Source organism: Amblyraja radiata, chromosome 4, assembly GCF_010909765.2.
Source record: "Amblyraja radiata isolate CabotCenter1 chromosome 4, sAmbRad1.1.pri, whole genome shotgun sequence".
In the NCBI taxonomy this organism is placed as follows: domain Eukaryota; kingdom Metazoa; phylum Chordata; class Chondrichthyes; order Rajiformes; family Rajidae; genus Amblyraja; species Amblyraja radiata.
Window position 1 is genome coordinate 30,321,733 of NC_045959.1, and position 22,578 is coordinate 30,344,310.

At 41.8% G+C, this 22,578-nt stretch overlaps 1 protein-coding gene across 1 annotated transcript in view; it reads right to left on the reverse strand.

Annotated features, from left to right (window-relative positions):
* Window positions 1-612: 612 nt before the first annotated feature.
* The window catches only part of LOC116971962 (TGF-beta receptor type-1-like), a 63,769-nt gene continuing 41,803 nt past the window's right edge, over window positions 613-22,578 (reverse strand). Inside the window, exons 5-9 of the mRNA XM_033019182.1 lie at window positions 18,814-18,981; window positions 16,868-17,024; window positions 13,055-13,179; window positions 12,592-12,722; window positions 613-4,188 (exon numbers count right to left, since the gene is read on the reverse strand). Of these exons, the coding sequence (XP_032875073.1) occupies window positions 4,063-4,188; window positions 12,592-12,722; window positions 13,055-13,179; window positions 16,868-17,024; window positions 18,814-18,981 (707 nt within the window). The 3' untranslated portion in view covers window positions 613-4,062. The remainder of the gene's footprint in view (window positions 4,189-12,591; window positions 12,723-13,054; window positions 13,180-16,867; window positions 17,025-18,813; window positions 18,982-22,578) is intronic.

Sequence of the window (22,578 nt, forward strand, 5' to 3'; positions counted from 1 at the left end):
TTTAATATATATCAATTAGAAAAACCAAGACACTCACCCACTACCCTGTGTCCCATCACCAAGCCAATTTTGGATTCAGCCTTGAATGCCATGTACCATTTGAAACAATTCAAAAACAATCTAAAGTGAATGACAAAATAAACAAAGGGAGATTCCAATGTCTGAACATGAATAAAAGTTTTCTTGGAAATTAAAATCCTGCAAAGAGTAGAAAAGGGAATTATTTTTAAATGCGGCAGTTGTGAAATCAGAAATGATTTAAAGTTCAACAAGTGTATGTAGTTGGGAAAGCTAATTTGGAGTTGGAGCAAAAAGCAAAATACTGACGGTGGACTGACGGACTAACTGTGTAGATGTCTGTGTAAACACCTTCAAAACAAAGCCTGCCAAATGTCTGGGGAAGATACTCAGGTTAAAAGTTCTGCATAAAGTTGCTGTCTGTAGGAGCAAACAGTTGAAAATAAGTCATATCCATTTTAATGCCATATAATTTAAATGTCTGTTTCCACTTGGAGACGAGATTAATTCATCGCGTCCGGGGGAAAAAAATGCAACAGTCATGGTGAAAATTTAACCTGAAAAGAAAAAGAAATAAGACTCACAAATCAGTTATCTAGGTGATAAACAGTTTATTTTAATCTGGTTTTGTCAGATGCATTGTACAATGCCAATACTTTCAATAAGCCATTTAACTCAGTATCTAGCATTGCCCATCTTTGTTGTGCATGTTGTACAAAAGAGCATGATTTTAACAATCAGGGAGTTGTATTACATCATTTATGATAATCGTACTTTAGGAAGAAAGGAGAAAAAAAAATTGTTGAATGCTGTATGTCTATTTACTGACTCCAGTATCTTTCTTTTTTTCCATACATTTTAGCTGTAAAGCTGTACCTCCAATGGAAAAGCAATGCAAGGGCAGCATGGATACTTCCTGGATCAGCAATTTTATACAAACAATAAAAAGGAATATCTAGTATACAATAAGCCAGGCGCAATACATACACAAAACACTTCAGTACCATAGACAGATACAGGATTTAAATTAATACAGCATCCATATTTTATATAAATCAACATGAGTTTGCAAACGTGCTGAGTTACTGAAACTATCAGTGTGATATAATATATATATTAATATATTTGTGCATATATATAAAATATCACAGACACAGTGAGGTAAATATAACTTGGTCATTCCGGAGGTATCTTTAATTTAAAGCAGAATTACATAAAATTGTTTGAGTGCAGAATAAATGTTCTGTAATTGGGGGCTGCATGGCGTAACACCATGCTGGTGGGACTGTGTTAGAAAGGGCAGGTAGTGGCATTCGATACAGGAAAATAAAATCAACAGCATTTCATAATTTAACATTAACATATGCAGCAGTATCACTTGCATATACCGAGTTGTCATGGGTGAATTCAATATAGTAATAAAGAAGCACATCCGATATGCACACTTAACATGCTGCAGATCACAGTAATTACCATGGTTTTATAGGGAGGTGCCCATTTTGTTGCGTTCATTCGCTAACCATACAAAACTTGTAATACGATAAAGACGTTTTCTGTACTATACATTTAGACAATATGCTCAGTGATTACTTACAACAGGAATGACTGATGAGAAATCTTTCGAACAGAGCTACCACACATTTTACCCAAGGGCTTAGCAGCAGTTCAGCCACTTCAGGGACCTTCATTGCTTGCAATTATAATACTGTTTCTCAGCCAGGAAACTACACACTGAGATTAATGATGATAGAAAAAGATCTGGATTTATTTGAGCTAGAAGCTATACGCAACATTTTCTATATAGTGTTTCTCCCTGCTTTTCTACTAGGTTTATTACCATGTTAATCACACTACAGATTTTATGATATTAAAAAGTAAAAAGTTGTAGAAATAAAAATATTTTCTCACACTGGGCTTTCTCATTTGTAAATATACAATTATATGTAAACTAAGTTAAAACTAAAAGCAAGACTTATCTATGTATTTCAGAGTGGATCTATTTGTAATGCACCAAATGGATTAGTTAACTGCGTCTTTGCCAAATTCAAGGAATAACAACACTGCACATCTGTACTGCAATAAACAGAACTTGAAGTCTTTCCACCCCAGGTTAAATTTGAATGTTGAATCTTTATATTCATCTTCAAACACCTGATAAGGCAGACGCCATAATCAATAATTGCAGTGTATAAAGTAAGAAAGCTGTGAAATTGTAATTTTAGGCCGTTTCTCCCTCAAAAAAAGTAAAGCACATGTGTAAGCAGATTGAGTACTCCGAGAATACCTAGCAGTAGGTGGCCAGATTGCCTTTGATTTACACATGGTTCAAGATATTACAGTGCGAGATCATAAGGCCTATTATGGCATTTTGTGCAAATAAAAACACAGACTCCCAAGCTGCAAAAAAGATAATTTCATGAATAAATTGATTTCATTCCGATTTTGCGCTGTTTCTTGTACCTGCAGAAAATAGTCTTTTAAAAAGCCAAATAAAAACCCAGTCCACTCCAAATAGAAAGTTCATTTTTAATAACTATTCTTATAATTCTAAATTCATTAAAGCTAATTTGAGTTTAATGGCACCTAAAACAAAGCAAAGTAAAATGTTTTCGCCCCAAAAGATGGCATGATAAAATGCACACAATTAATGCACCGAGTAAGACTTGATTGGGTCCTTAGTGTCACTGCAAATGGAGAGAGAAAAATAGGCAAATATTTGTCGATTAATCTACATACTATGCTACATACAATAATAATAATTCATTTGGCTGCTATCATTTTGTGTTAAAATGCATTATAATTATATTTGGTTGAGAGGCATTTGCTATATTATGTACTTTATGTTAAAAATTCAACAACGTCAAAATAACTCTTCCTTAGCAAAAACTCATTTGACAGATGATATTAGAGCAAATTTTACCAAAGGTACCCAGCATCCCACCCCCCATTTCCAAGAAGCAAAGAGTTTCTTGTCAGGAAGCCAAGTTGAAGAATTGCAAGTATGTTCCTTGCTATTTTAAGTGGCTGCTTCCACCACAGCACAACAACCAATGGAAGTGCATCGTGGACTACCATAACCATATTCCCATAATTTTCTTTTTGATGTTCATGGAGTAGAGGGTTATGAACCTCCAACAGGCTATTGGGAATTGACGTTCATATGTTTAAAACAAAAACTAGAAAAAAAATACTAATTGCAAACATTGTCTAGTTAAAACAAAAATGAACTAAAACCCAGATTGAGGCTCTCACCAAATTATCGCTAAACCTGGAAATTGTACATGATACAGGTTAGGGTTTTTTTTTTTTTACTTCTGGCAAAATCAAGGCCCGATTTGCGTACCCATTTCAGAAACTCACAATTTCAACACAAATCTTATTCCTGCAACAAAAGAAAAGTAGCAACAGTTAATGCATTTGTCTCAGTCTTGTTCCCAAGTATGTAAGCCATTTCAAAGTGGCGTAATGGCTCAAACCAAATGTGAAGTGTAGAATTCCTCTCAAAGTTTTAGCCAATAAAAGGTGAAAATAAATTGCAAGGATTCAAAATTATATTCACTTGGTTGAATTGCTAAGCAGTAAAACTAGTACTAAACCCTTAGACAGAGTACCCTTTGTGTGTAATACTGTATCTTGCACAGACATTTATATTCCTTTGTGGGACTAGCCCCATTACCAGTCTCTTCAACATTTTGGGGCAGTATTGGTAAAGGCTTAAGTGTTCCAGCTTTTCTACTATTAAGACCAATAATAACACTTTGTCATCAAGTTAAATGTTAATTTAAAAAAAACCTAAGCTACATAATATGTCAATGTCCTGGGAAGGTAGTGTTCAGTGCACAAAGTGGACCTCAGCCTGCGCTCAACATGTCCATTAGAGAGCTAGGCATGATGGAAATTTCCTATGTAATTTAGAAAATGTGGTGCAGACAGAGTGATCCATCTTCTGCTCCCTCGATGAGGTAGAACAAGAATCCCTTCCAATAATACTGCAATCCACTTGCAGTTATCATCCTATCAGCTCGATCTCTGGACTGCATCCGACTACATTTTTATGCCTTCCTGTTGGCTGAGCTGAGACAGCGTTTTCTTGATACGAAGAGCAGTTAATCTGGCTGCTCCATTGGCGTACCAACACTCACGCATGATTTTGGCCATTACACGTAGAGCCTGCGGCAAAGAGATAGCAGGATTAGAACAAGTTGGCAATCCACAGTGACGAGAATAAATACCAAAACCTACAAGTTATATCTAAAATTCTCCCACATTTGCATCCCTGGTTAAAAATATTTCAATCTTTGAATCTAGATATTCTTCCAAATATAATGATAGACTAAGGATCCAGTTGAAACAATCTCAAGAGTCAATTATTTGTTTGTTTTTTTTTAAACTATATCATTGACAGCCAAACAATAGTCTTAGATTCTTGATCCTCTCATCTTTGATTAACTAAAAGAAAGTAGAAACTAAGCAGAACTCTAATATTGACATTGAAGCATGCACTGGTTAAGGGGATAGGCAAAGACAGCTTTGGTATAATTAGTAAAAACTACAATGCTAATCTAGCCACTTGAAATGTGTTTTAAACTATATCTTTGTTTTCACTTGTCAGAAAGATCGAGGTGAAACACTTTTCAGACAGACCGTTGGAGGTGAAAACTTCTGAAAGGAGGCTGTTAATATTTACTCATTAAAGTAGATTAGATAAAGTCAGTCGCATGTGACGAGCTACAATCTATAATGCTAGAGATGCACAAACATTCTTCACTGAACTTTGCACAACCAGACGACAGCAGTATTTTTGAAATAATCTCCAAAGTGAAACGTATTAAGTTTCCTAGAGCTTGCAAAAGGGGTGTTCGTTATTTTAAAGAAAAACCTTCTTAGCCAAGTCAATTGGTGCTAAAGTACAGAAACCAAACAGCACTGTTGTGTAATAGATTTAAATTAAAGCAATTTTACACCACAATGCAAATATTCAAATTATAACATGATAAATTGCATGATGAACATTTCTACCTTAATAACTTCAAATTTTATAATCTGTTAAAAGAAGACCAAGTGGCATCATTCCTAGTGTACAAAGTGTTAAACTGAATTTCTTTGATCTCAGAGATCCAATATACAATGCCGTCCATAATGTTTGTGACAAAGACCTTTCATTTATTTATTTGCCTCTGCACTCCACAATTTGAGATTTGTAATAGAAAAAAAATCACGTGGTTAAAGTATACATTGTCAGATTCTAAAGGCCATTTTTATACATTTATTTACATTTCACCATGTAGAAATTACAGCAGTGTTTATACATAGTCTCCCCATTTCAGGGCACCATAATGTTTGGGACACAGCAATGTCATGTAACTGAAAATAGCAATGGCTAGTATTTTGTTGCATATCCTTTGCATGCAATGACTGCTTGAAGTCTGCGATTCATGGACATCACCAGTTGCTGGGTGTTTTCTCTGGTGATGCTCTGCCAGGCCTGTATAAGCGAGTTCGGTATTCCGACTGCGCATGCCCAGATCATAGGTCACTAGCTATAAAACAGTCTTGGCAACGGTGGTGCTGCATTGTGTGCAGGCTTGCGTTTCGTTGTAGTCGGGCCCGGCTCTCCGTCGCTGCAGGCGCTGTTGAGTTGCTGTTGGGCCGTCCCCGTCCCCTCCCTGGAGTCCCGTCCCTGTCTGGAGGTGTCCGGGGTGGCCCTGGGCTGGCGGGGCGGCCCCGGACATGTAGCCGCTATATGAAGCTTTGCCTGTCCCGCCGGGTTGGCCCCGGGCAACCCTCCACCAGCCCCCCCCCACCCCCAGCCCCAGCAGCCCTCCATCACCGACACCGAGACCCTGCTGAAGATGGGCAGCTGCCGGGCGACTCGGAGCTGCAGGTACTGTTGGTGATGGTGGTGCTGGCGGCAGCAGCAACCTCCGCCTCCTCCCCTACCCAGCCTCAAGCCCAGAGTTCGGGCCAGCTCTAATTCGGGCCTGAAGGCCGCCCGCAGCGCGGCCCAGTCTAGCGTCGGGCCGGAGGAGGCTGAGCCCAGTCTGGTGCATGTGTGGCCAGGGCCCCCGCTCCTCCTCGGGGATGTGGGTGAAGTGGCAGCGGGTACCTAAGGGGCAGAAGCCGGTGGTTTGCAAGGTACAGCTTGTACTCGTGGTAGCGGCTGAGGTCATGGCCGAACTGGCACTTGTCGCCGTAGTGGGGAGCAAGTTTCTCTGGAGTTGTAGTGGGGTTGGGCTGGAGTTGGTGCTGGCTGTGGGTCTGGGGCCGCTGGTGTTGGGGTTGGCGCTTCTCCGCGCTGGGCCTGGTGTCGCGTTGGTCCGGACGTCTCGAGTGGGGGGGGGGGGGGGGGGGGGGGGGAGGGCCAGGGACGGATCGGCAGCGCTTGCGGGTCACCTCTCTCTCCCCCCCGGTCTCATGATTGGAGGCTGGAAAAGTTCTAGCTTGTCTGTTTCACAGTGATATTGTTTGGAGCTTGTATCAATGAACCAGTATTCCAAAATTGTAAATAGGAGGACAGCTACAAGAAAATAATGTAGAATGACGAACTATCCTGCTTAGCCTCTCCCTTTATATTTCCAAATTTGGATAATTATGTTAGGCCCCAGGATACCGTGAAAGATCCTTGTGTGTCTGCTGTTCAGGGACATAGAGCTAATGCTTTTGCTGGGAACTTATGTGGCGAAGGAGCTGGTATTATGATGGCTAGGGAGGTTTCTGCAATGGTTGGCTGCAGTGTCTGCAGAAACACTAATCACATAGAGCACTGAGGAATCCAGGGGAAATTCCCAGGTTTGTTTATATGAAAAGGTCCCGTTTCCAAGTATGTGCTCAAAAGTTTCTACAAATGTTCCGCTTCGAGTGAGTGTTTGATTCCCGTCAATTAGTTCAGCAAACAATTTAAGCAATTTTAGGGGTTTAGGGGAGGGAGGGAGGGGATGGAGGGGAGAGAGAGAGAGAGAGAGGGGGAGAGAGGGGAGGGGGAGGATAGAGGGGGAGGGGGGAGGAGAGAGGGGGAGGGGGAGGAGAGAGGGGGAGGGGGGGGAGAGAGAGGGTGTGCTGAGAGGGGGGGGGGGAGATGAGGGGAAGGGGAGGGTGAAGGGAAGGGGTAGGGGTGTGTGGAGGGGAGGGGGGTTTAGGGGAGGGACGGTGGGGAGGAGGGGGAGAAAAAGAGGTGAGTGAGAGAGGAGGGAGTGGAGAGGGGAGGAGGAGGAGAGGGGGGGAGGAGGAGAGGGGGGAGGAGGAGGAGAGGGGGGGAGGAGGAGGAGGGGGGGGGAGGAGGAGGAGAGGGGGGGAGGAGGAGAGGGGGGGAGGAGGAGAGGGGGGGAGGAGGAGAGGGGGGGGGAGAAGGGGAGGGGTGAGGAGAGGGGGAGGGAGGAGAGGGAGGGAGAGGAGAGGGAGGGGGAGAGGGGGGGAGAGAGAGGGATAGGGAGAGAGGAGGGGGGAGAGAGAGAGAGAGAGTGTGAGAGAGAGAGAGAGAGAGAGAGAGAGAGAGAGAGAGAATGCCTTTTTACTTCAACCCAAACCCAAACAGCCATTTGCAGGCAGTGCTTTTTTACCTCAATCTAACCATATTTTTATTTTCAAACCAAATTAAGGGTACTCACAGTGCTGTAGACATTTGTGTCATTCAGAGCTCTGATTGAGGCACACCACTTGCAGAGACTGATTGAGGCACACCACTTGCAGAGACTGATTGAGGCACACCACTTCCTGGTTTTATAGTCCCTCCCCCTCCCTCCAGCAGAGGCAGCAGAATGGGGAATTTTGTAAAAACATTAATATCTCTGTCATATTTAATCGACGAAAAAAGGGGAGAAGGCTGGCTGATGGTAACGGAGAAGAAGTGGTTCCTGAACCTGGAGGTCACTGTTTTCAGGATTCTGTACCTTCTTCCCAATTATATTAGCAAGATGAGAGTGGCCAATGTGCTGTGGGTCTTTGATGATAATTGCTGCCTTTTGAGGCAGCACCTCTGAAGACCCCTTCGAATGTGAGGACTGACATCTACACAACAGGCCAGGTGATGTATACCGCCTTCTACAGCTGCATTTGTTCCTGAGCGTGCGAGTTACTGAATCAATCGGTCAGTATGTTCTCTGCCATACAACTGTAGAAATTCGACAAAGTATTCGGTGGCATACCGAATCTCTTCAATCTTCTCAGGAAATATAGATGTTGATGAGCTTTCTCAGTGATTGCATCAAAATGCTGGACCCAGCACACATCTTCACAGATATGCATGCCCAGGATCTCAAAGCTGTCAAAAACAGATTTATAGATCCACTGTTTCTCACAACAGTTTTCTTTCCGACACATTTCATTGATCCCCAGCTTTCCCCCATGTGATGTCAACAATCCGCTCCTTGGTCCTGCTAACGTTGATAATCTGCAAATGAATCTTCCTCCTGTACCCTACACTCATCATTACCCATTTTCCATCCAACAACGATGGTATCAACTGCAAATGTAAAGATGGAGTTGGAGCTGTCTCTTGTACACAGTCATAGGTATGGAGAGAATAGAGGTTCTCCAGCATTTTTGACTCACCCGCTGAGTTTCTCCAGCATGTATGTCTCACCCGCTGAGTTTCTCCAGCATTTTTGTCTCACCTGCTGAGTTTTTCCAGCATTTTTGTCCTTAGATGGACTGAACACATAGCGTTGATGTGTTCCTGTGTTGATGATTATCGAGGAAGAAGAGTTGCCAATGCATCCCGATGTTGATGAGGAAGTGGAGGATCCAACGGGGATGAGCGACGATCCATTTCTCTGAGCATGATGAACAATTTAGAGGGGTTGATGTTGTGAACACCAAGCTGTAGCTGATGAACAGCAGCCTGTCGTACATGTTCTGATTGTCCAAGTGGTCCAGTGCAGAGTGGATAGCCAGCGAGATCGCACCCCCTGCTGGTCTATTGTACCGGTAGGCAAATTGTAAATGTCCAAGTCCATATTAAAGTAGGAGTTGATATGGTTCATAAACAACTTTTGAAAGCACTTCATCACCACGGAGATCAGTGCCATCGGTCAGTATTCATTGAGGCATGTCCCCTTGCCCTTCTTGGCACCAGTATTATGGATAAGTGTAGGAAGAAACTGCAGATGCTGGTTTAAATTGAAGATAGACATAAAAAACTGGAGTAAATCATCATGTCAGACAGCATCCCTGGAGAAAATGAATAGGTTACGTTTCGGGTTGAGATCCTTCTTCAGACAAATGGATGTCCTTTTAAAGAAGGTGGGGGCTACGGTTCTAACTAGCGAGATGTCGTAGATATCTGCAAAAAATCCAATCAGTTGGTCTGCATAGTTTTTAAGTATACCATCAGGGCAGAGGACTTCTAAATCTTACAAAAATCATTAAAATCGCAATGCTCAGAGCTGTAAAAAAACTCTGTACGTTCACGACGCGATGAAATCCAACCTCCAGAATCAATTCAATAATGAAAGTGCACTTTCTTCAATGCGACATCAAAACTGATCAAGCATAGGTAAAAAGTAAATGCAGATGACATCACTAGAAGCTCCATAACTCTGCACAAAATATTACCAAAGACCTCCTCTGGTTCAGTTATTACTCGACTGATCCAGTACAGCTCTGGTTAATGGACTCTGCTGGTAAAAGTGATAAGCCTCCCTCATGTGGGTGACTGTCACTGATACGTGTGTATGTGTTGCCACTTGACAGCCCAAGCCTGGATTCTATCCCAGTCTTGGTGCTTGCCGACAGCAAATCTTTCATTTGCTGGAAAGCTGCTGATGACAAAAATAGACAGGGTATTAATTAGCCATTTGGATTTGTTCTGCTTTCTATGGATAAGACACCTGGGCAACTTTCCACATTGTCAGGTAAACGATAGAGTTGTAACTATAATGGAATAAACTTGGTCAGAATATTTTTTCAACATTACGTAGGATGTCAAGAGTTTTTTTTGATTAAATCCAGAACACAGGGAGTTTCTTAATAGAATCTTGGGTCAAGTGAATCCCTGGAGCAGAGAGGGTGTATGAGTATATTTTGAAGAGGGAAATCAGGAGGTCAAAAAGAGGCCATTGAAATAGGTTTGGCAGACAAGGTAAAGGAGAATCTAAAAGAAATTAAAGTATACCAAGGACAAAAGACTAAGTAGGGAGCGAATAGGGCACCTTAAAGACCTACATTTTTCTATAGAGACATTGGAGATGAGAGGTATTAAATTAACTGGTTCTCATCTGTATTCAACATGGAAAAATACACAGATGCTAGGGAGCTGAAGAAAGGTGACTGTGATGCCTTGAAAAGGGTCCACACCACAGAAGAGATGATGTTGGAGGTCTTAAAATGCATTGAAGTAGATAAATCCCTGGGACACGATCATGCATCAGAGGACATTGTGGGAAGATAGGGAAGTATTTGCAGAGGCCTTTGCAGAGATATTTGTATCATCGACATCTAAGCATGAGGGGCTGAGGGACTGGATGGTCGCTAATGTTGTGTCTTTATTTATGAAAGGCTGCAAAAGACAGTCTGGGAACTGTAGATTGGCAATATCTAACACATTGTAATCATCAATCTTCTTGGCACCTCTTCAAGAAACTCAAATTAAATTTATGAATCATTATTTCCCGACACAAAGCCTTGCTGACTCTCCCTCATCAGCCCGTGCATACCAAATGCCCGTAGATCCAGTTTCACACAATCCATTCCAAAAACTTAACCACCACTAATGTTAGATCTGTAATTCCCAGGCTTTTCCTTGCAATGTTTCTTAAATTCTTGCTTTCCACAATGTTCTCTGTTCAGTTTTGTTTAGTTTATTTATTGTCACGTGTACAGAGGTATAGTGAAAAAGCTTTTTGTTGCATGCTATACAGTCAGCAAAAAGACTATACATTTATTACAATCAAGCTGTCCACGGTGTACAGATACAGGATACATTTGATCAGGTCCCAGAGATGTTATCTAACATTATGCGTTTTAAGCAAGCATCTCCTCTTTTGTAATGCAGACTCTATTCAAAACATTACTCTGAACTTCCAAGTTCCCAAGCATCCATATCTTTCTTCACAGCGAATAGAGACAAAAAATATAAATTTAATACTTCGTCCAGCTCCTACAGCTCCATATGTAGATGATCTTGTTGATCTTTAAGGAGCCCTGTTCTCTCTCTGGCTACTCTTTTGTTCTTATACTTGTAGAATCACTTTGGATTCCCCTTAACTTTATCTGCCAAAGTAATCTCATGTTCCCCTGTTACCCTCCCAATTCCCTTCTTAAATGTACTTCAGCAGTCCCAATACTCAAAGGATTTACTCCAACACTGCAGCCCATACCGGGCAAACTCTCCCTATCTCACTTTTGAAAGCCTCCCACTTACCAGATCCCTTTAACTACAAACAGCCTTCCCCCATTCAACTTTTGAAAGTTTCTGTGTAATATAATAAAAATCTCCTTCCCCAATTTTTTCTTCAAACCAGTCTTATCATTTTCTTCAAACCAGTCTTACCAGACCAGTCTTATCATTTTCCATAATTATTTAAAATCTAATAGCATTATAGTCATTGATACCAAGGAGCTCCTGCAATAACACTTCAGTCACCTGTCTGCCGTATTTCCCAAGTGGTCTAATTCTGCCCCTTCTCCAATTGGGCTACCTACATATTGATTGATCCACCCCATTCCAATCCTTACACATTGGCAGTCAAAGTCAATGTTTGGAAAGTTAAAATCATCCAACTATTACCACTCGGCGGAGAAAAATGTGATTGATTAGAATGACAACAAAATAGCTACCACTGACAAGAGAAAAATGTGATACAAACCTGACACTATAGGAATAAAGCAAAACAAAACAGCAGCTACCACATTTCCAAATAAGACATGTTGGAGATATAACATGACAGTAAGGTTCCAATAATCATACACCAGCTTCTTTAAACTTACGATATCAATTTTGAGAGCTTTCAAATTTGTGCTATAAAGTTGGACTATATCAAAAATAATGGTTTGAAGCTTTTCAATAGTAAATAAAGGCAAAATTAAAATAACAATGATACAATATAATGGAATCAAATTTTCATGAGAGAATACATAGAAGTTTTTTATTTTAATTCAGTCAATAAAAGGTTAAAGGCAAACAAAGTGCAAGCACAGTTTAGCCCTTTTTTAAACAAAAATATTCTTGATTTCATTTCCTAAATGAAGAAAACAATATTTTAACCCAAATGAAAAACTCACAGGTGCTGGAATAACTTTGCGCATCAGCCAGTATCTCTGGAGAATTGCGATAGGTGACTTTTGGGGTCTGGATTCTTCTTCAGGCTGATAGTCCTTCCAGCTTTCTCCTTCCAGTACACTCAGTCTGAAGAAGACTCCTGACCCAAAACGTCACCTCCCCATATTCTCCAGAGATGCTGCCTGACCCGTTGATTTACTCTAGCATTTAATGTCTTCTTTTGCTAACCAGCATCTGCAGTTCCTTGCATCTAAATGTTTGAATCCAGGTTAGTGTTAGGTGCCAATGGAATGTTCTAACCATGCAAACACTGACACAGCAAAGCTGAAATAGAAGTAATTGAAATTCACAAGTGTTACCTCACAACTTTGCCATCGGTTAGGAATGTTTGGCCTCAGTTTCTGCTCACACACCACCTTCCTCATTTCCTCAATCGAAGGGTCTGATGGTACCAAGTCATAGTAAGGTAGCTGATAGTCTTCGTGAATACCTAAAACATGGGCACATAAAAATCAAGTTCTTTGGACTCATAAGAGTTGTAAACAAATATAAAGAAATAACAAAGAATGGAAATTACAATACACAAATATTAGAAGTTGATCTTGCCAAAATTATATCATAATGAATAGTACATCATGCATCAGAACAAAGTGGCTAACCCGTCACAATTTTCCATTACATTGCATAGAATTGGCTTCATCAATATGAAGCGAATATCTATTTCGCAAATGGTTATAAAGAATTTGTTTTGCAGAGATAGAGTAGACAAATTCTCTTCCCCACATGCCAAAGTAAGTTGGACATATGATATGCTTTACTTACCACCCACTGAACATCTCCGTGCAATTTCCCAAAATACTAAGCCCATAGCATAGATATCTGCTCTTTTAAACGACTCAAAATGTTTCATGTTTATGGAATCATCAAGAACTTCTGGAGCCATGTATCTGGAAGAAAAGACAAATATAAACTACTGGCAAACATTGGTATAAAGCCATCAATCCAAATCAGCTTTTAAAAGGCAAGCAGCTGATTTTAAATCCACATGTGATACAACAGGCATGGAATTGTTGGTGGTGGGTTAAGAACATAAGAAATTAGTATGGTCTCTTAGGTTTGCCCTGCCATACAGCAAGATTATGACAAGCTTGCAATGTACTCAATGGTTGTGCATTTAAGTCCTCTTGGGAATAATAGAATACAAATGATTTAGAATTTATCAAAATATTGCATTTCAATGCTAAAAATACTAAAGTCAAAGTCAAAGTAGCCTTTATTGTCATTCAGACCTTGCGGTCTGAACGAAATTTTGTTGCCTTGCAGTCCTACATATAGTAAAAATGACAAAAACACACAATAAACACAAATTAACATCCACCAGTGAGTTCACCAGGCACCTCCTCCCTGTGATGGAAGGCAAAAGTCTTAAGTCTTTGAGCCACATAATGAGAGTGTAGCTCTTATTCTAGATGCTTCAGTTGAAGATACTGTTTTAATTTCTACTTGCCAATTCATCTCAGAATCACTCGTCCTTCAGTGCGATTAACTAAACTTTGGATTCCATAAAACCATCCTCTCAATTTGTTTCCAGAGAACAACCTACCCTCCCCAGAAATCATCCAGTGAATTTGCACTGCAATGTCACCAAAGCTCGCAGCTCTTTCATTGGGTACAAAGTCAAGGACTGCACTGTACTCTTGCTGGTCCCATCAAAACCACGACAGGCTCTATTTTTACATTGCAAATTCCTTGCAACAAAGAGAATCAGTGAACTTTGAAGATCGGCTTCGGCCAGAAGCATTGCCTGTCCATGTCCTGCACAGATGCTGCCTGACCTGCCAAGTTGTTTCAGCAATTGGTATTTTGCTCACGATTCCAGCATCTCCAGTTCCTCGTGTCCACAACTGGATATACTTACTGCGCCTGTAGCCAATTGGCTTTCATCTTTCAACAATTTCAAAATCATTATTCACAGAAACTTTCACAACTCTTAGAAAATTCTCATTTTGCTTTCCTTCCTAACAAAATGAGTGATTTCACAATTCTGCACATTTAGCTCTTCTGGGACCTTTATTGGCCACCTATGGTAACTTCCCTGTCCACATCTCTTGGCAAAGACAATTACACTCTTTGCAATTTGCATGTTGACAGTAAATTTAAAAAAATGTTCTGCCATTTTAGCCGAAGCATTTTAAAACCAGACATGGGTAACATTTCCTGGCAAAAGCCTGCCAATGAGAAAAGGAAACACATTTATTCTTGCTCTATCTTCCCACTACACTAACACATTACCTCCAGCATCAAGAACTTCCATTTTATGTAACAACCTTATCAAACATTGTATTGAAAATCCAGATATACTGCATCCAATTGTTTGTATTCATCTCTCCTGTTTATCAACATGATGGTCTATAAACTCAGGGTTTTGTGGTCCCACCTTGATACCTGACTAAAGTCCACAAAACAAATGTCATCATACAGCAATATTCAGATTCAGATTCAGATTCAGATTCAACTTTAATTGTCATTGTCCGTGTACAGTACAGAGACAACGAAATGCATTTAGCATCTCCCTGGAAGAGCAACATAGCATATGATTTGAATAAATATTTACATTAGCATATATACAGACATAGTGTTTTTCCTGTGGGAGGAGTGTCCGGGGGGGGGGGGGGGTGATTGGCAGTCACCGAGGTACGTTGTTGAGTAGAGTGACAGCCGCCGGGAAGAAGCTGTTCCTGGACCTGCTGGTCCGGCAATGGGAGAGACCTGTAGCGCCTCCCGGATGGTAGGAGGGTAAACAGTCCATGGTTGGGGTGAGAGCAGTCCTTGGCGATGCTGAGCGCCCTCCGCAGACAACGCTTGCTTTGGACAGACTCAATGGAGGGGAGCGAGGAACCGGTGATGCGTTGGGCAATTTTCACCACCCTCTGCAATGCCTTCCGGTCGGAGACAGAGCAGTTGCCATACCATACTGTGATACAGTTGGTAAGGATGCTCTCGATGGTGCAGCGGTAGAAGTTCACCAGGATCTGAGGAGACAGATGGACCTTCTTCAGTCTCCTCAGGAAGAAGAGACGCTGGTGAGCCTTCTTGATCAGAGTTGAGGTATTGTGGAGATATTGTGGAAATATTGAGAAAGGACGAGTAGTAGTAACGTTACATTTTATTAAATTATTTAAAGACAATTTTCTGCACCCATTACAAGGAATTCCAAATGATTTTGTGGCCTTTTAGTTGCTAGCGTGACGAAGAAAACAAATGAAGATTTATGGAGGTTAAAATTGTGCCTTTATGTATGAAAGGCTTTGAGGAAAATTCAAGGAACTCCAGGTAAGTGAGCTTAATATCAATGGTAGGCAAGTTCTATTCTGAGGTACAGGGTCAAAATGGATTTGGAAACACAAACGTCAATTAGGAAGAGTCAGCGTGGCTTTGTACACCTCACCAATTTGGCTGAGCGTTTTTGAAGGGTTGACCAAGAAGAATGATGAGGGCAGTGCACTAGACATTGTCTACAAGACATTAGCTAGGCCTTTAACAAGGAGCCTTTGGGAGAATGGTCTGGAAGGTTGGATCACATCAGAAACCCATCCATATGGATACAGAATAGGCTGAAAATAGGCAGATGGTAGAGGTTTGTTTTTTAGACAGTGATCATAGGGGTTAATGCTGGGTCTACTATCATTATTTAAAATTAGCGATTTTGATCTTGATCAATTGGTCACGGAATAGCACATGGAGTTTAATTCAGCTAAATGCAAGATTTTGCATGTTGGCAAGACAAACCATGGCAGGACTTGCAGAATAAACTGTAGGACCCCGGAGGGTTGCAGGTACATAGTTCCATGAAAGTGGAAAGAAACCCAGGTAGACAGGGTGGTGAATTAGGCATTTAGCATACTTTACTTTCATCGGTCAGGGTATTCAACATAGCAGCTGGAATGTCATGTTATAGCTATACAAGACCACATTTAGCAAAACCACATTTGAAGAACTCTGTGCAGCTCTGATCACCTTGCTTTAGGGAGGATATCATTTAAATGGGGGAAAAAAAGATTTGTTAGGATGTTATGTAGTCTGAAGGGTTTGAGTTGTAAGGAAAGGCTGGATAGTGTGAAATCATTTTGCCATGGTGCTTAGGAGGCTTAGGGGTAACATTATTATAGAGATTTATAAAATAATGAGGGAAATGGATAAGGTAGTCACAGTATTTTCGCCAGGGTAGGGGAGCCTGAAGAGCATAGGTTTTAAGATAAGAAAAGAAAGATTTAAAAAGGACTTGATGGGCAATGTTTTCACACAGAGGATGGTCGAAGATGGAATGAATTGCCAGTGGTAGAGGCAGTTACAATGAAGACATTTAAAAACACACTTGATATAAAAGGGTGAATTCAGAGCCAAAAAGATAACAGGAGAAAAGCCCAAAGCTTGGTCAAAGATGTAGGTTTTTTTAAGTCAGTGGCTGAAGCAAGGCCTAAAGATATCTCTAGTTTTAAATATTAATTTACAATTCGATCTTGAAATAGTGCTCTTTTGGGAATTGACCGTTTCCTCCGACTACAATGCAAACCTGAGGTATTTACTTTGATCCTTATTTCACAATATAATCACATACAAATAAACACAATTTACCTTTTTGTTCCCACTCTGTGATTTGGAGCAATATCAATCGTGTCTGTGGCCGAGTCATGCCTTACTGCCAATCCTAAATCTGCAATGCAGCAAGTTCCATTCTTCTTCACAAGAATGTTTTTTGATTTTAGGTCTCTGTGTGCAATGGCAGGTTTTCCTGCAGAAGGAGGGTTTTTCATGTCAGTATGCAAACAGATTGAACCGTTTCTGCTGAGAATATGACCGCTTTGTCAAACACTTACACTGCCACCAAAGAAGTCCTAGTGTCATAGTGTGGAAACAGGCCCTTCGGCCCAATTTGCCAACATGTCAGAGCTACACTATTCCCACCTGCCTGCGTTTAGTCTATATCCACTCCACACCTGTCCTATCCATGTTCCTAACTGTTTCTTAAATGTTGGGATAGTCCCAGCCTCAACGACCTCATCTGGCAGCATGCTCCATTCACCCACCATCCTTTGTGCGAAAAAGTCACCCCTCAGATTTCTGTTAAATCTTTTCCCCTTCATCTAAAACTCATGTCCTCTGGTCCTCGATTCACCTACTCTGGGCAAGAGACTGTGCATCTACCCGATATATTCCTCTCATGATTTTATACACCTCGGAGATCACCCCTCATCCTCCTTTGCTCCAAGGAATAGAGTCCCAGTCTACTCAACCTCTCCCTCTAAAGCTCAGACCCTCTAGTCCTGGCATCATCCTCATAAATATATTCTGTACCCTTTCCAGCTTGACAACATCTTTCCTATAACATGGTGCCCAGAACGGAACGTCTTATACAACTAAAACATGACCTCCCAACTTCTATACTCAATACTCTGACTGATGGAGGACAATGTGCCAAAAGCCTTTTTGACCACTTTATCTACCTGCGACTCGAGCTTCAAGGAACCATGAACCTATGCTCCTAGATCACTCTTCTTTACAACACTCCCCTGAACCCTACCATTCACAGTCTAGGTCCTTCCCTTGTTCGAGTCCCAAAATGCAACACCTCACATTTCACTGGATTAAATTCCATCCACCATTCCTCAGCCCACCTGGCCAATCGATCAAGATCCTGCTGCAATTTTTCACAACCATCTTCACTATCTGCAAAACCACCCACTTTTGTATCATCAGCAAACTTCCTAATCTTGCCCTTGTATGTTCTCATCCAAATCATTAATATAGATGACAAACAGTAACGGGCCCAGCACCGAACCCTGAGGCACACCACTAGTCACAGACTTCCAGTCCGAGATGCAACCTTCCACCATCACCCTCTGCTTCCTTCCACGAAACCAATTTTCTATCCATTCAGCTATCTCTCCTTGGATGCCATGCGATCTAACCTTCCAGAGCAGCCTACCATGCAGAACCTTGACAAATGTCTTAATGAAATCCATGTATACAACATCGACAGCTCTGCCCTCATCAAACTTTTTGGTCAGGTCTTCAAAAAAACTCAGATGTGTGAATTATGACCCTTTATACAAAACCATGCTGACTATCCCTAATCAGCCCTTATCCATCCAAATGCCTGTATATCCCATACTCTAGTAACTTTCCAACTACAGATGTTAAACTCACTGGCTTATAGTTCCCAGCATTTTCCTTGCAGCATTCCTTGAGGCACAACATTTGCCACCCTCCAGTCTTCCGGCACTTCTTGTGTATTTAAAGACGACGTAAATTTCAACCAGGGCTCCCGCAATTTCCTCTCTAGTTTCCTACAATGTCCTTGGATATATCTGATACAGCCTACTTCAGCCGAAGTTCCTATTTGCAAACATGCCTCTTCCATGCAATTTTGGATTTTATCCTCAATCAAAAATATGTATACGGCCTTTTTATACAACAATTTTCTGTTTATACGTCCTTTTCATAAAACAACTCAGTTTCTTCACTTGCTTCTCTAATGATATTCAAAATGTTAATCTTTTTGCACAAATTAGCATTCTTACCTTGTGTACCAACTATTTCCATATGCAGGTGTGCAAGTCCACTGGCTGTAGAAAGTGCCAGTTTAATCATGCCTTCTACAGTAACAGTGTACCTGTTCAAGTAGTCAAACAGGGAACCATGTTCATGATAATCTGATACCAGCCACAGCTGTGTCCAGGTACCATTATCTGAAAGGGGAAGAAAATTAATTCAAATATATAAACTTTATACACAAATTAAGAATTTCACCAAAGAAATTAAGCATTTTAATGTCATATTTCTATAAATGTATATGTTATTCCATAAAAGAATAATGTTCATTCATCATCATCCAACTGACAAAATGATTCAAGAATGTTTTATTTCATTAGAGTGACACGCTATTCTTTGAACAAAGTGCTTCCTATCAACAGACCTTGGCCATCTATTCTTATCTTTTAGCTATGATCCTCGTTCTGATCAGCTAAGAGTTTAAAATATTTTGCCACATGTTGCATTTTCTGCTCTATAGAAATATTAGATGGTAAAGATTTATTTTTTGTTATATCCTTAATGTGAACAGGTTTTCAAGCCTTACAGAATCCACCTTACAAGTTTCACAACTCTTCCAATAGACCAATAAACCACGTCTTACTGACAAGATCTGACCATTGCTCGTGGCATGGTTCGATAAACTTCAATACCAAAAATATAGAACAAGGCTTCATTGATTTGTTAATATAGTTCAATGCTCCATTTGTTTCACTGATTGAAAGGAAACACTTGAATGTTTTCCTACCAGATTAAATTCCATCAGTTCACCATCATTCATTAAATTACTTTTTATTCCCAATGTTTGTGTTTATTTAAATGATCCAGAGTCTAATACCTCCACCAACTTTGTTTAAATTGTTGATTGCAAAACTTTTTTTGTCTAGATGGCAATTGACCCGTGTTTTCACTAAAACATTCTCACTATTTAGCATTAAAATTAATCCATCCCTCAGCTGAGAATTTGAAAGATCAAATCTCTATTCTTGGCAGCTGTCCTACTTTCTATTGTTTTAAAAAATATATAATTTGTGTTCAGTGATCTCTTACGCAGTTCAGATTTTAAAATTTAAATTAAATCTTACTTTGAATGCTGCACTGAAATAAAATAAAATTGTATGCAACTACAGGTTAGAATTTAGGGAACCTAATTTCACGAATGGTAGCGTGGATGAAATAATTGTAAAATAGCCTGTGATGAGAATCAAATACACAGGACAAGATGTTAAGAAGTCCCTTGTGCCAATAGGTGGGGAGCATTTCACGACATTCGTTGATTGTTGAGAGTGGTAGACGCTCAACATCGGTGGGGGGGCGGGGGGGAGTGGATACGTATATCTTGGCCTGGGTAACCTTCAGGACAGTTGGGCACAGGACACATCATCAGTAGTGTACCCTTGCATCACTGGGTGTTTCGGCCTTTTAACACTATACACCCTCCACAAGGGCGGCCCGCTGCAGGATGATCAGCCCTCAGCGCGTGTCCCGTGTCAAACCGTCCCAAAGATTCACCCTGAAATACTTGGGGCCCAGCATGGGTCTTTCCGCTTGAGCCAAATCCACCGGCTGCTTCTTTCAGCCGCCTCTGAGAGTGATCTTATGGTCTTCCGCAGAGCCTGACCGTGGATTCCAAGCTCCTTCAGCAGTCTGATGGTAGATGATGCAACAAATCCTCTGCATCCCACTTCAACTGGATAGACTTTGGTGTTCCAGCCACGCTGCGTTGCCTCTGCTGCAAGCTCTGCGTAACGCAGCTTCTTACGCTCATAGGCCTCCTCAACAGAGTTCTCCCATGGAACTGTGAGCTCTATGATGTAAGCAGTCTTCTGTGAAGGGGACCAGAACACCAAGTCTGGCCTGAGGTTGGTGGAAGCAATTTCAGGTGGAAAAACTAGTTGTCGGCCGATGTCCGCCAGCATCCTCCAGTCGCGGGCCCTGCATAGGTTTCCTTCTTCTGATCTGGTGGAAGGATGTTTAGATGTTTTCTGTCCTTCTCGGACAAAGGTTGTTGCCCTTAGGGGGGGGGGGGGTTGCTTGCTCTCGGAGGCAAGGAGTTGGTCGCACACCGCCTGTTCTCAAGGGCTGATGCCAGGCTTTTTAGTACCTGATTATGCCGCCACGTGTATCTCCCTTGCGTGAGGCTGGTCTTGCAGCCTACCATGATGTGTTTGAGGGTCGCTGGAGTTGGGCAGAGGGCACAGGTTGGATCCTCGCCGTACCACTGATGGAGGTTCTTTGGTGATGGAAGCACGTCATAAGTCGCTCTGATGATGAAGCTGATCTTGCTTGCTTCCATTTCCCATAGTTCTTTCCAGCTGATCTTCCTCCGCTCCACACCTTCCCACTGCATCCATTGCCCCTGTTTGGCAAGAGAGACCGCCTTTGCACTTCTTGCGGCCTCCTCTTGTCGCCGCACCTCCTCGACCACCAATGTCCTCCGCTCTGATGTTGTGGCCTTTCGCCAAGTTGGTTTACTTGTCGTAAGGCCAAAGCCTCCTCTTCCCTGCTGGACTTGCCCCACGATGTCTTTGTGTCTCAGGGCTGATGAAGCTTGCTGTACTGCATCAGATGGTGTCCACTTCCGGCCAGTTACTAGGGGCGGCGCAACAGCACTGATGGTCTTGTCTCTAGAGTCCCTCAGTGTCATCTGAAGTCTTACTTTAGAACACTTGTATTCCTCTGTTAGACTAGTGAGAGGTAGTTCCAGGACCCCTTTGCCATATAGGCCGATGTTAGTTAGACATCGTGGGACCCCGAGCCATTTCTTCGCGTATGAAGTTATGGTTCGCTCCATCTTCTCCACAGTTGTTATTGGGGCTTCATAAATGGTCAGTGGCCACATTGTCCGAGGAAGGAGTCCAAACTGTAGGCACCAGAGCTTCAGTTTCCCAGGCAGTAGGGTCTGATTGATGTTCTCCAGGCCAATGACAATTTCTTGCCTTAGTTGTTGCACCTGCTCTTTGTCCTTGAGACTTGCGTTGTACCATCTGCCCAGGCTTTTAACTGGCTGTTCAGACACTGTTGGTATTGGGTCGTCACCGATACAGAACCTTGTGTCTCTAAGCACCCCCTTGACCATGGAGATGCTTCGAGATTTACTTGGTTTGATCTTCATTCGGGCCCACTTGATGTTCTCCTGCAGCTTTCCAAGTAGCCGCTTGGTGCATGCTGCAGTAGTGGTTAGTGTGGTCATGTCGTCCATGTATGCCCTGATGGGTGGCAAACGGAGCCCAGCCCTGGTTCGTTCACCGCCCACCACCCATTTTGAGGCCCTGATGATGACTTCCATGGCCATTGTAAAGGCCAAGGGTGAGACTGTGCAGCCTGCCATGATGCCTACTTCCAAGCGCTGCCATGTTGTACTGAAGTCAGCTGTAGTGAAGCACAGCTACAGGTCTTGGAAATAGCAGTGCTTCACTACAGCTGACTTCAGGTTGGTTAGGGCATTTTTGAAGCAGCTTTGAGGAATCAAAAGGCCATTCATCCTTTGGTTAATAAATGAGGTCGCAAAAAAGTTGTAGCTGGGTCCAGTTAACATTCTCAATGTTGACATCATGGATATCGAGGAACACCAAAGTGATAATTCCCTATGTGTCAGGGAGCTTTGCACCTCAATTCCAAAAGCTTACTGAGGCTCTTTGGAGATCATATTTGGATGATAATTCTTCGATGCAAAGGACAACCACTCATCTCACCTCTAGTCCATGTTGGACCAAGCATAGAAAGACATTTGGAGTGGATTGGTTCTGACAGAG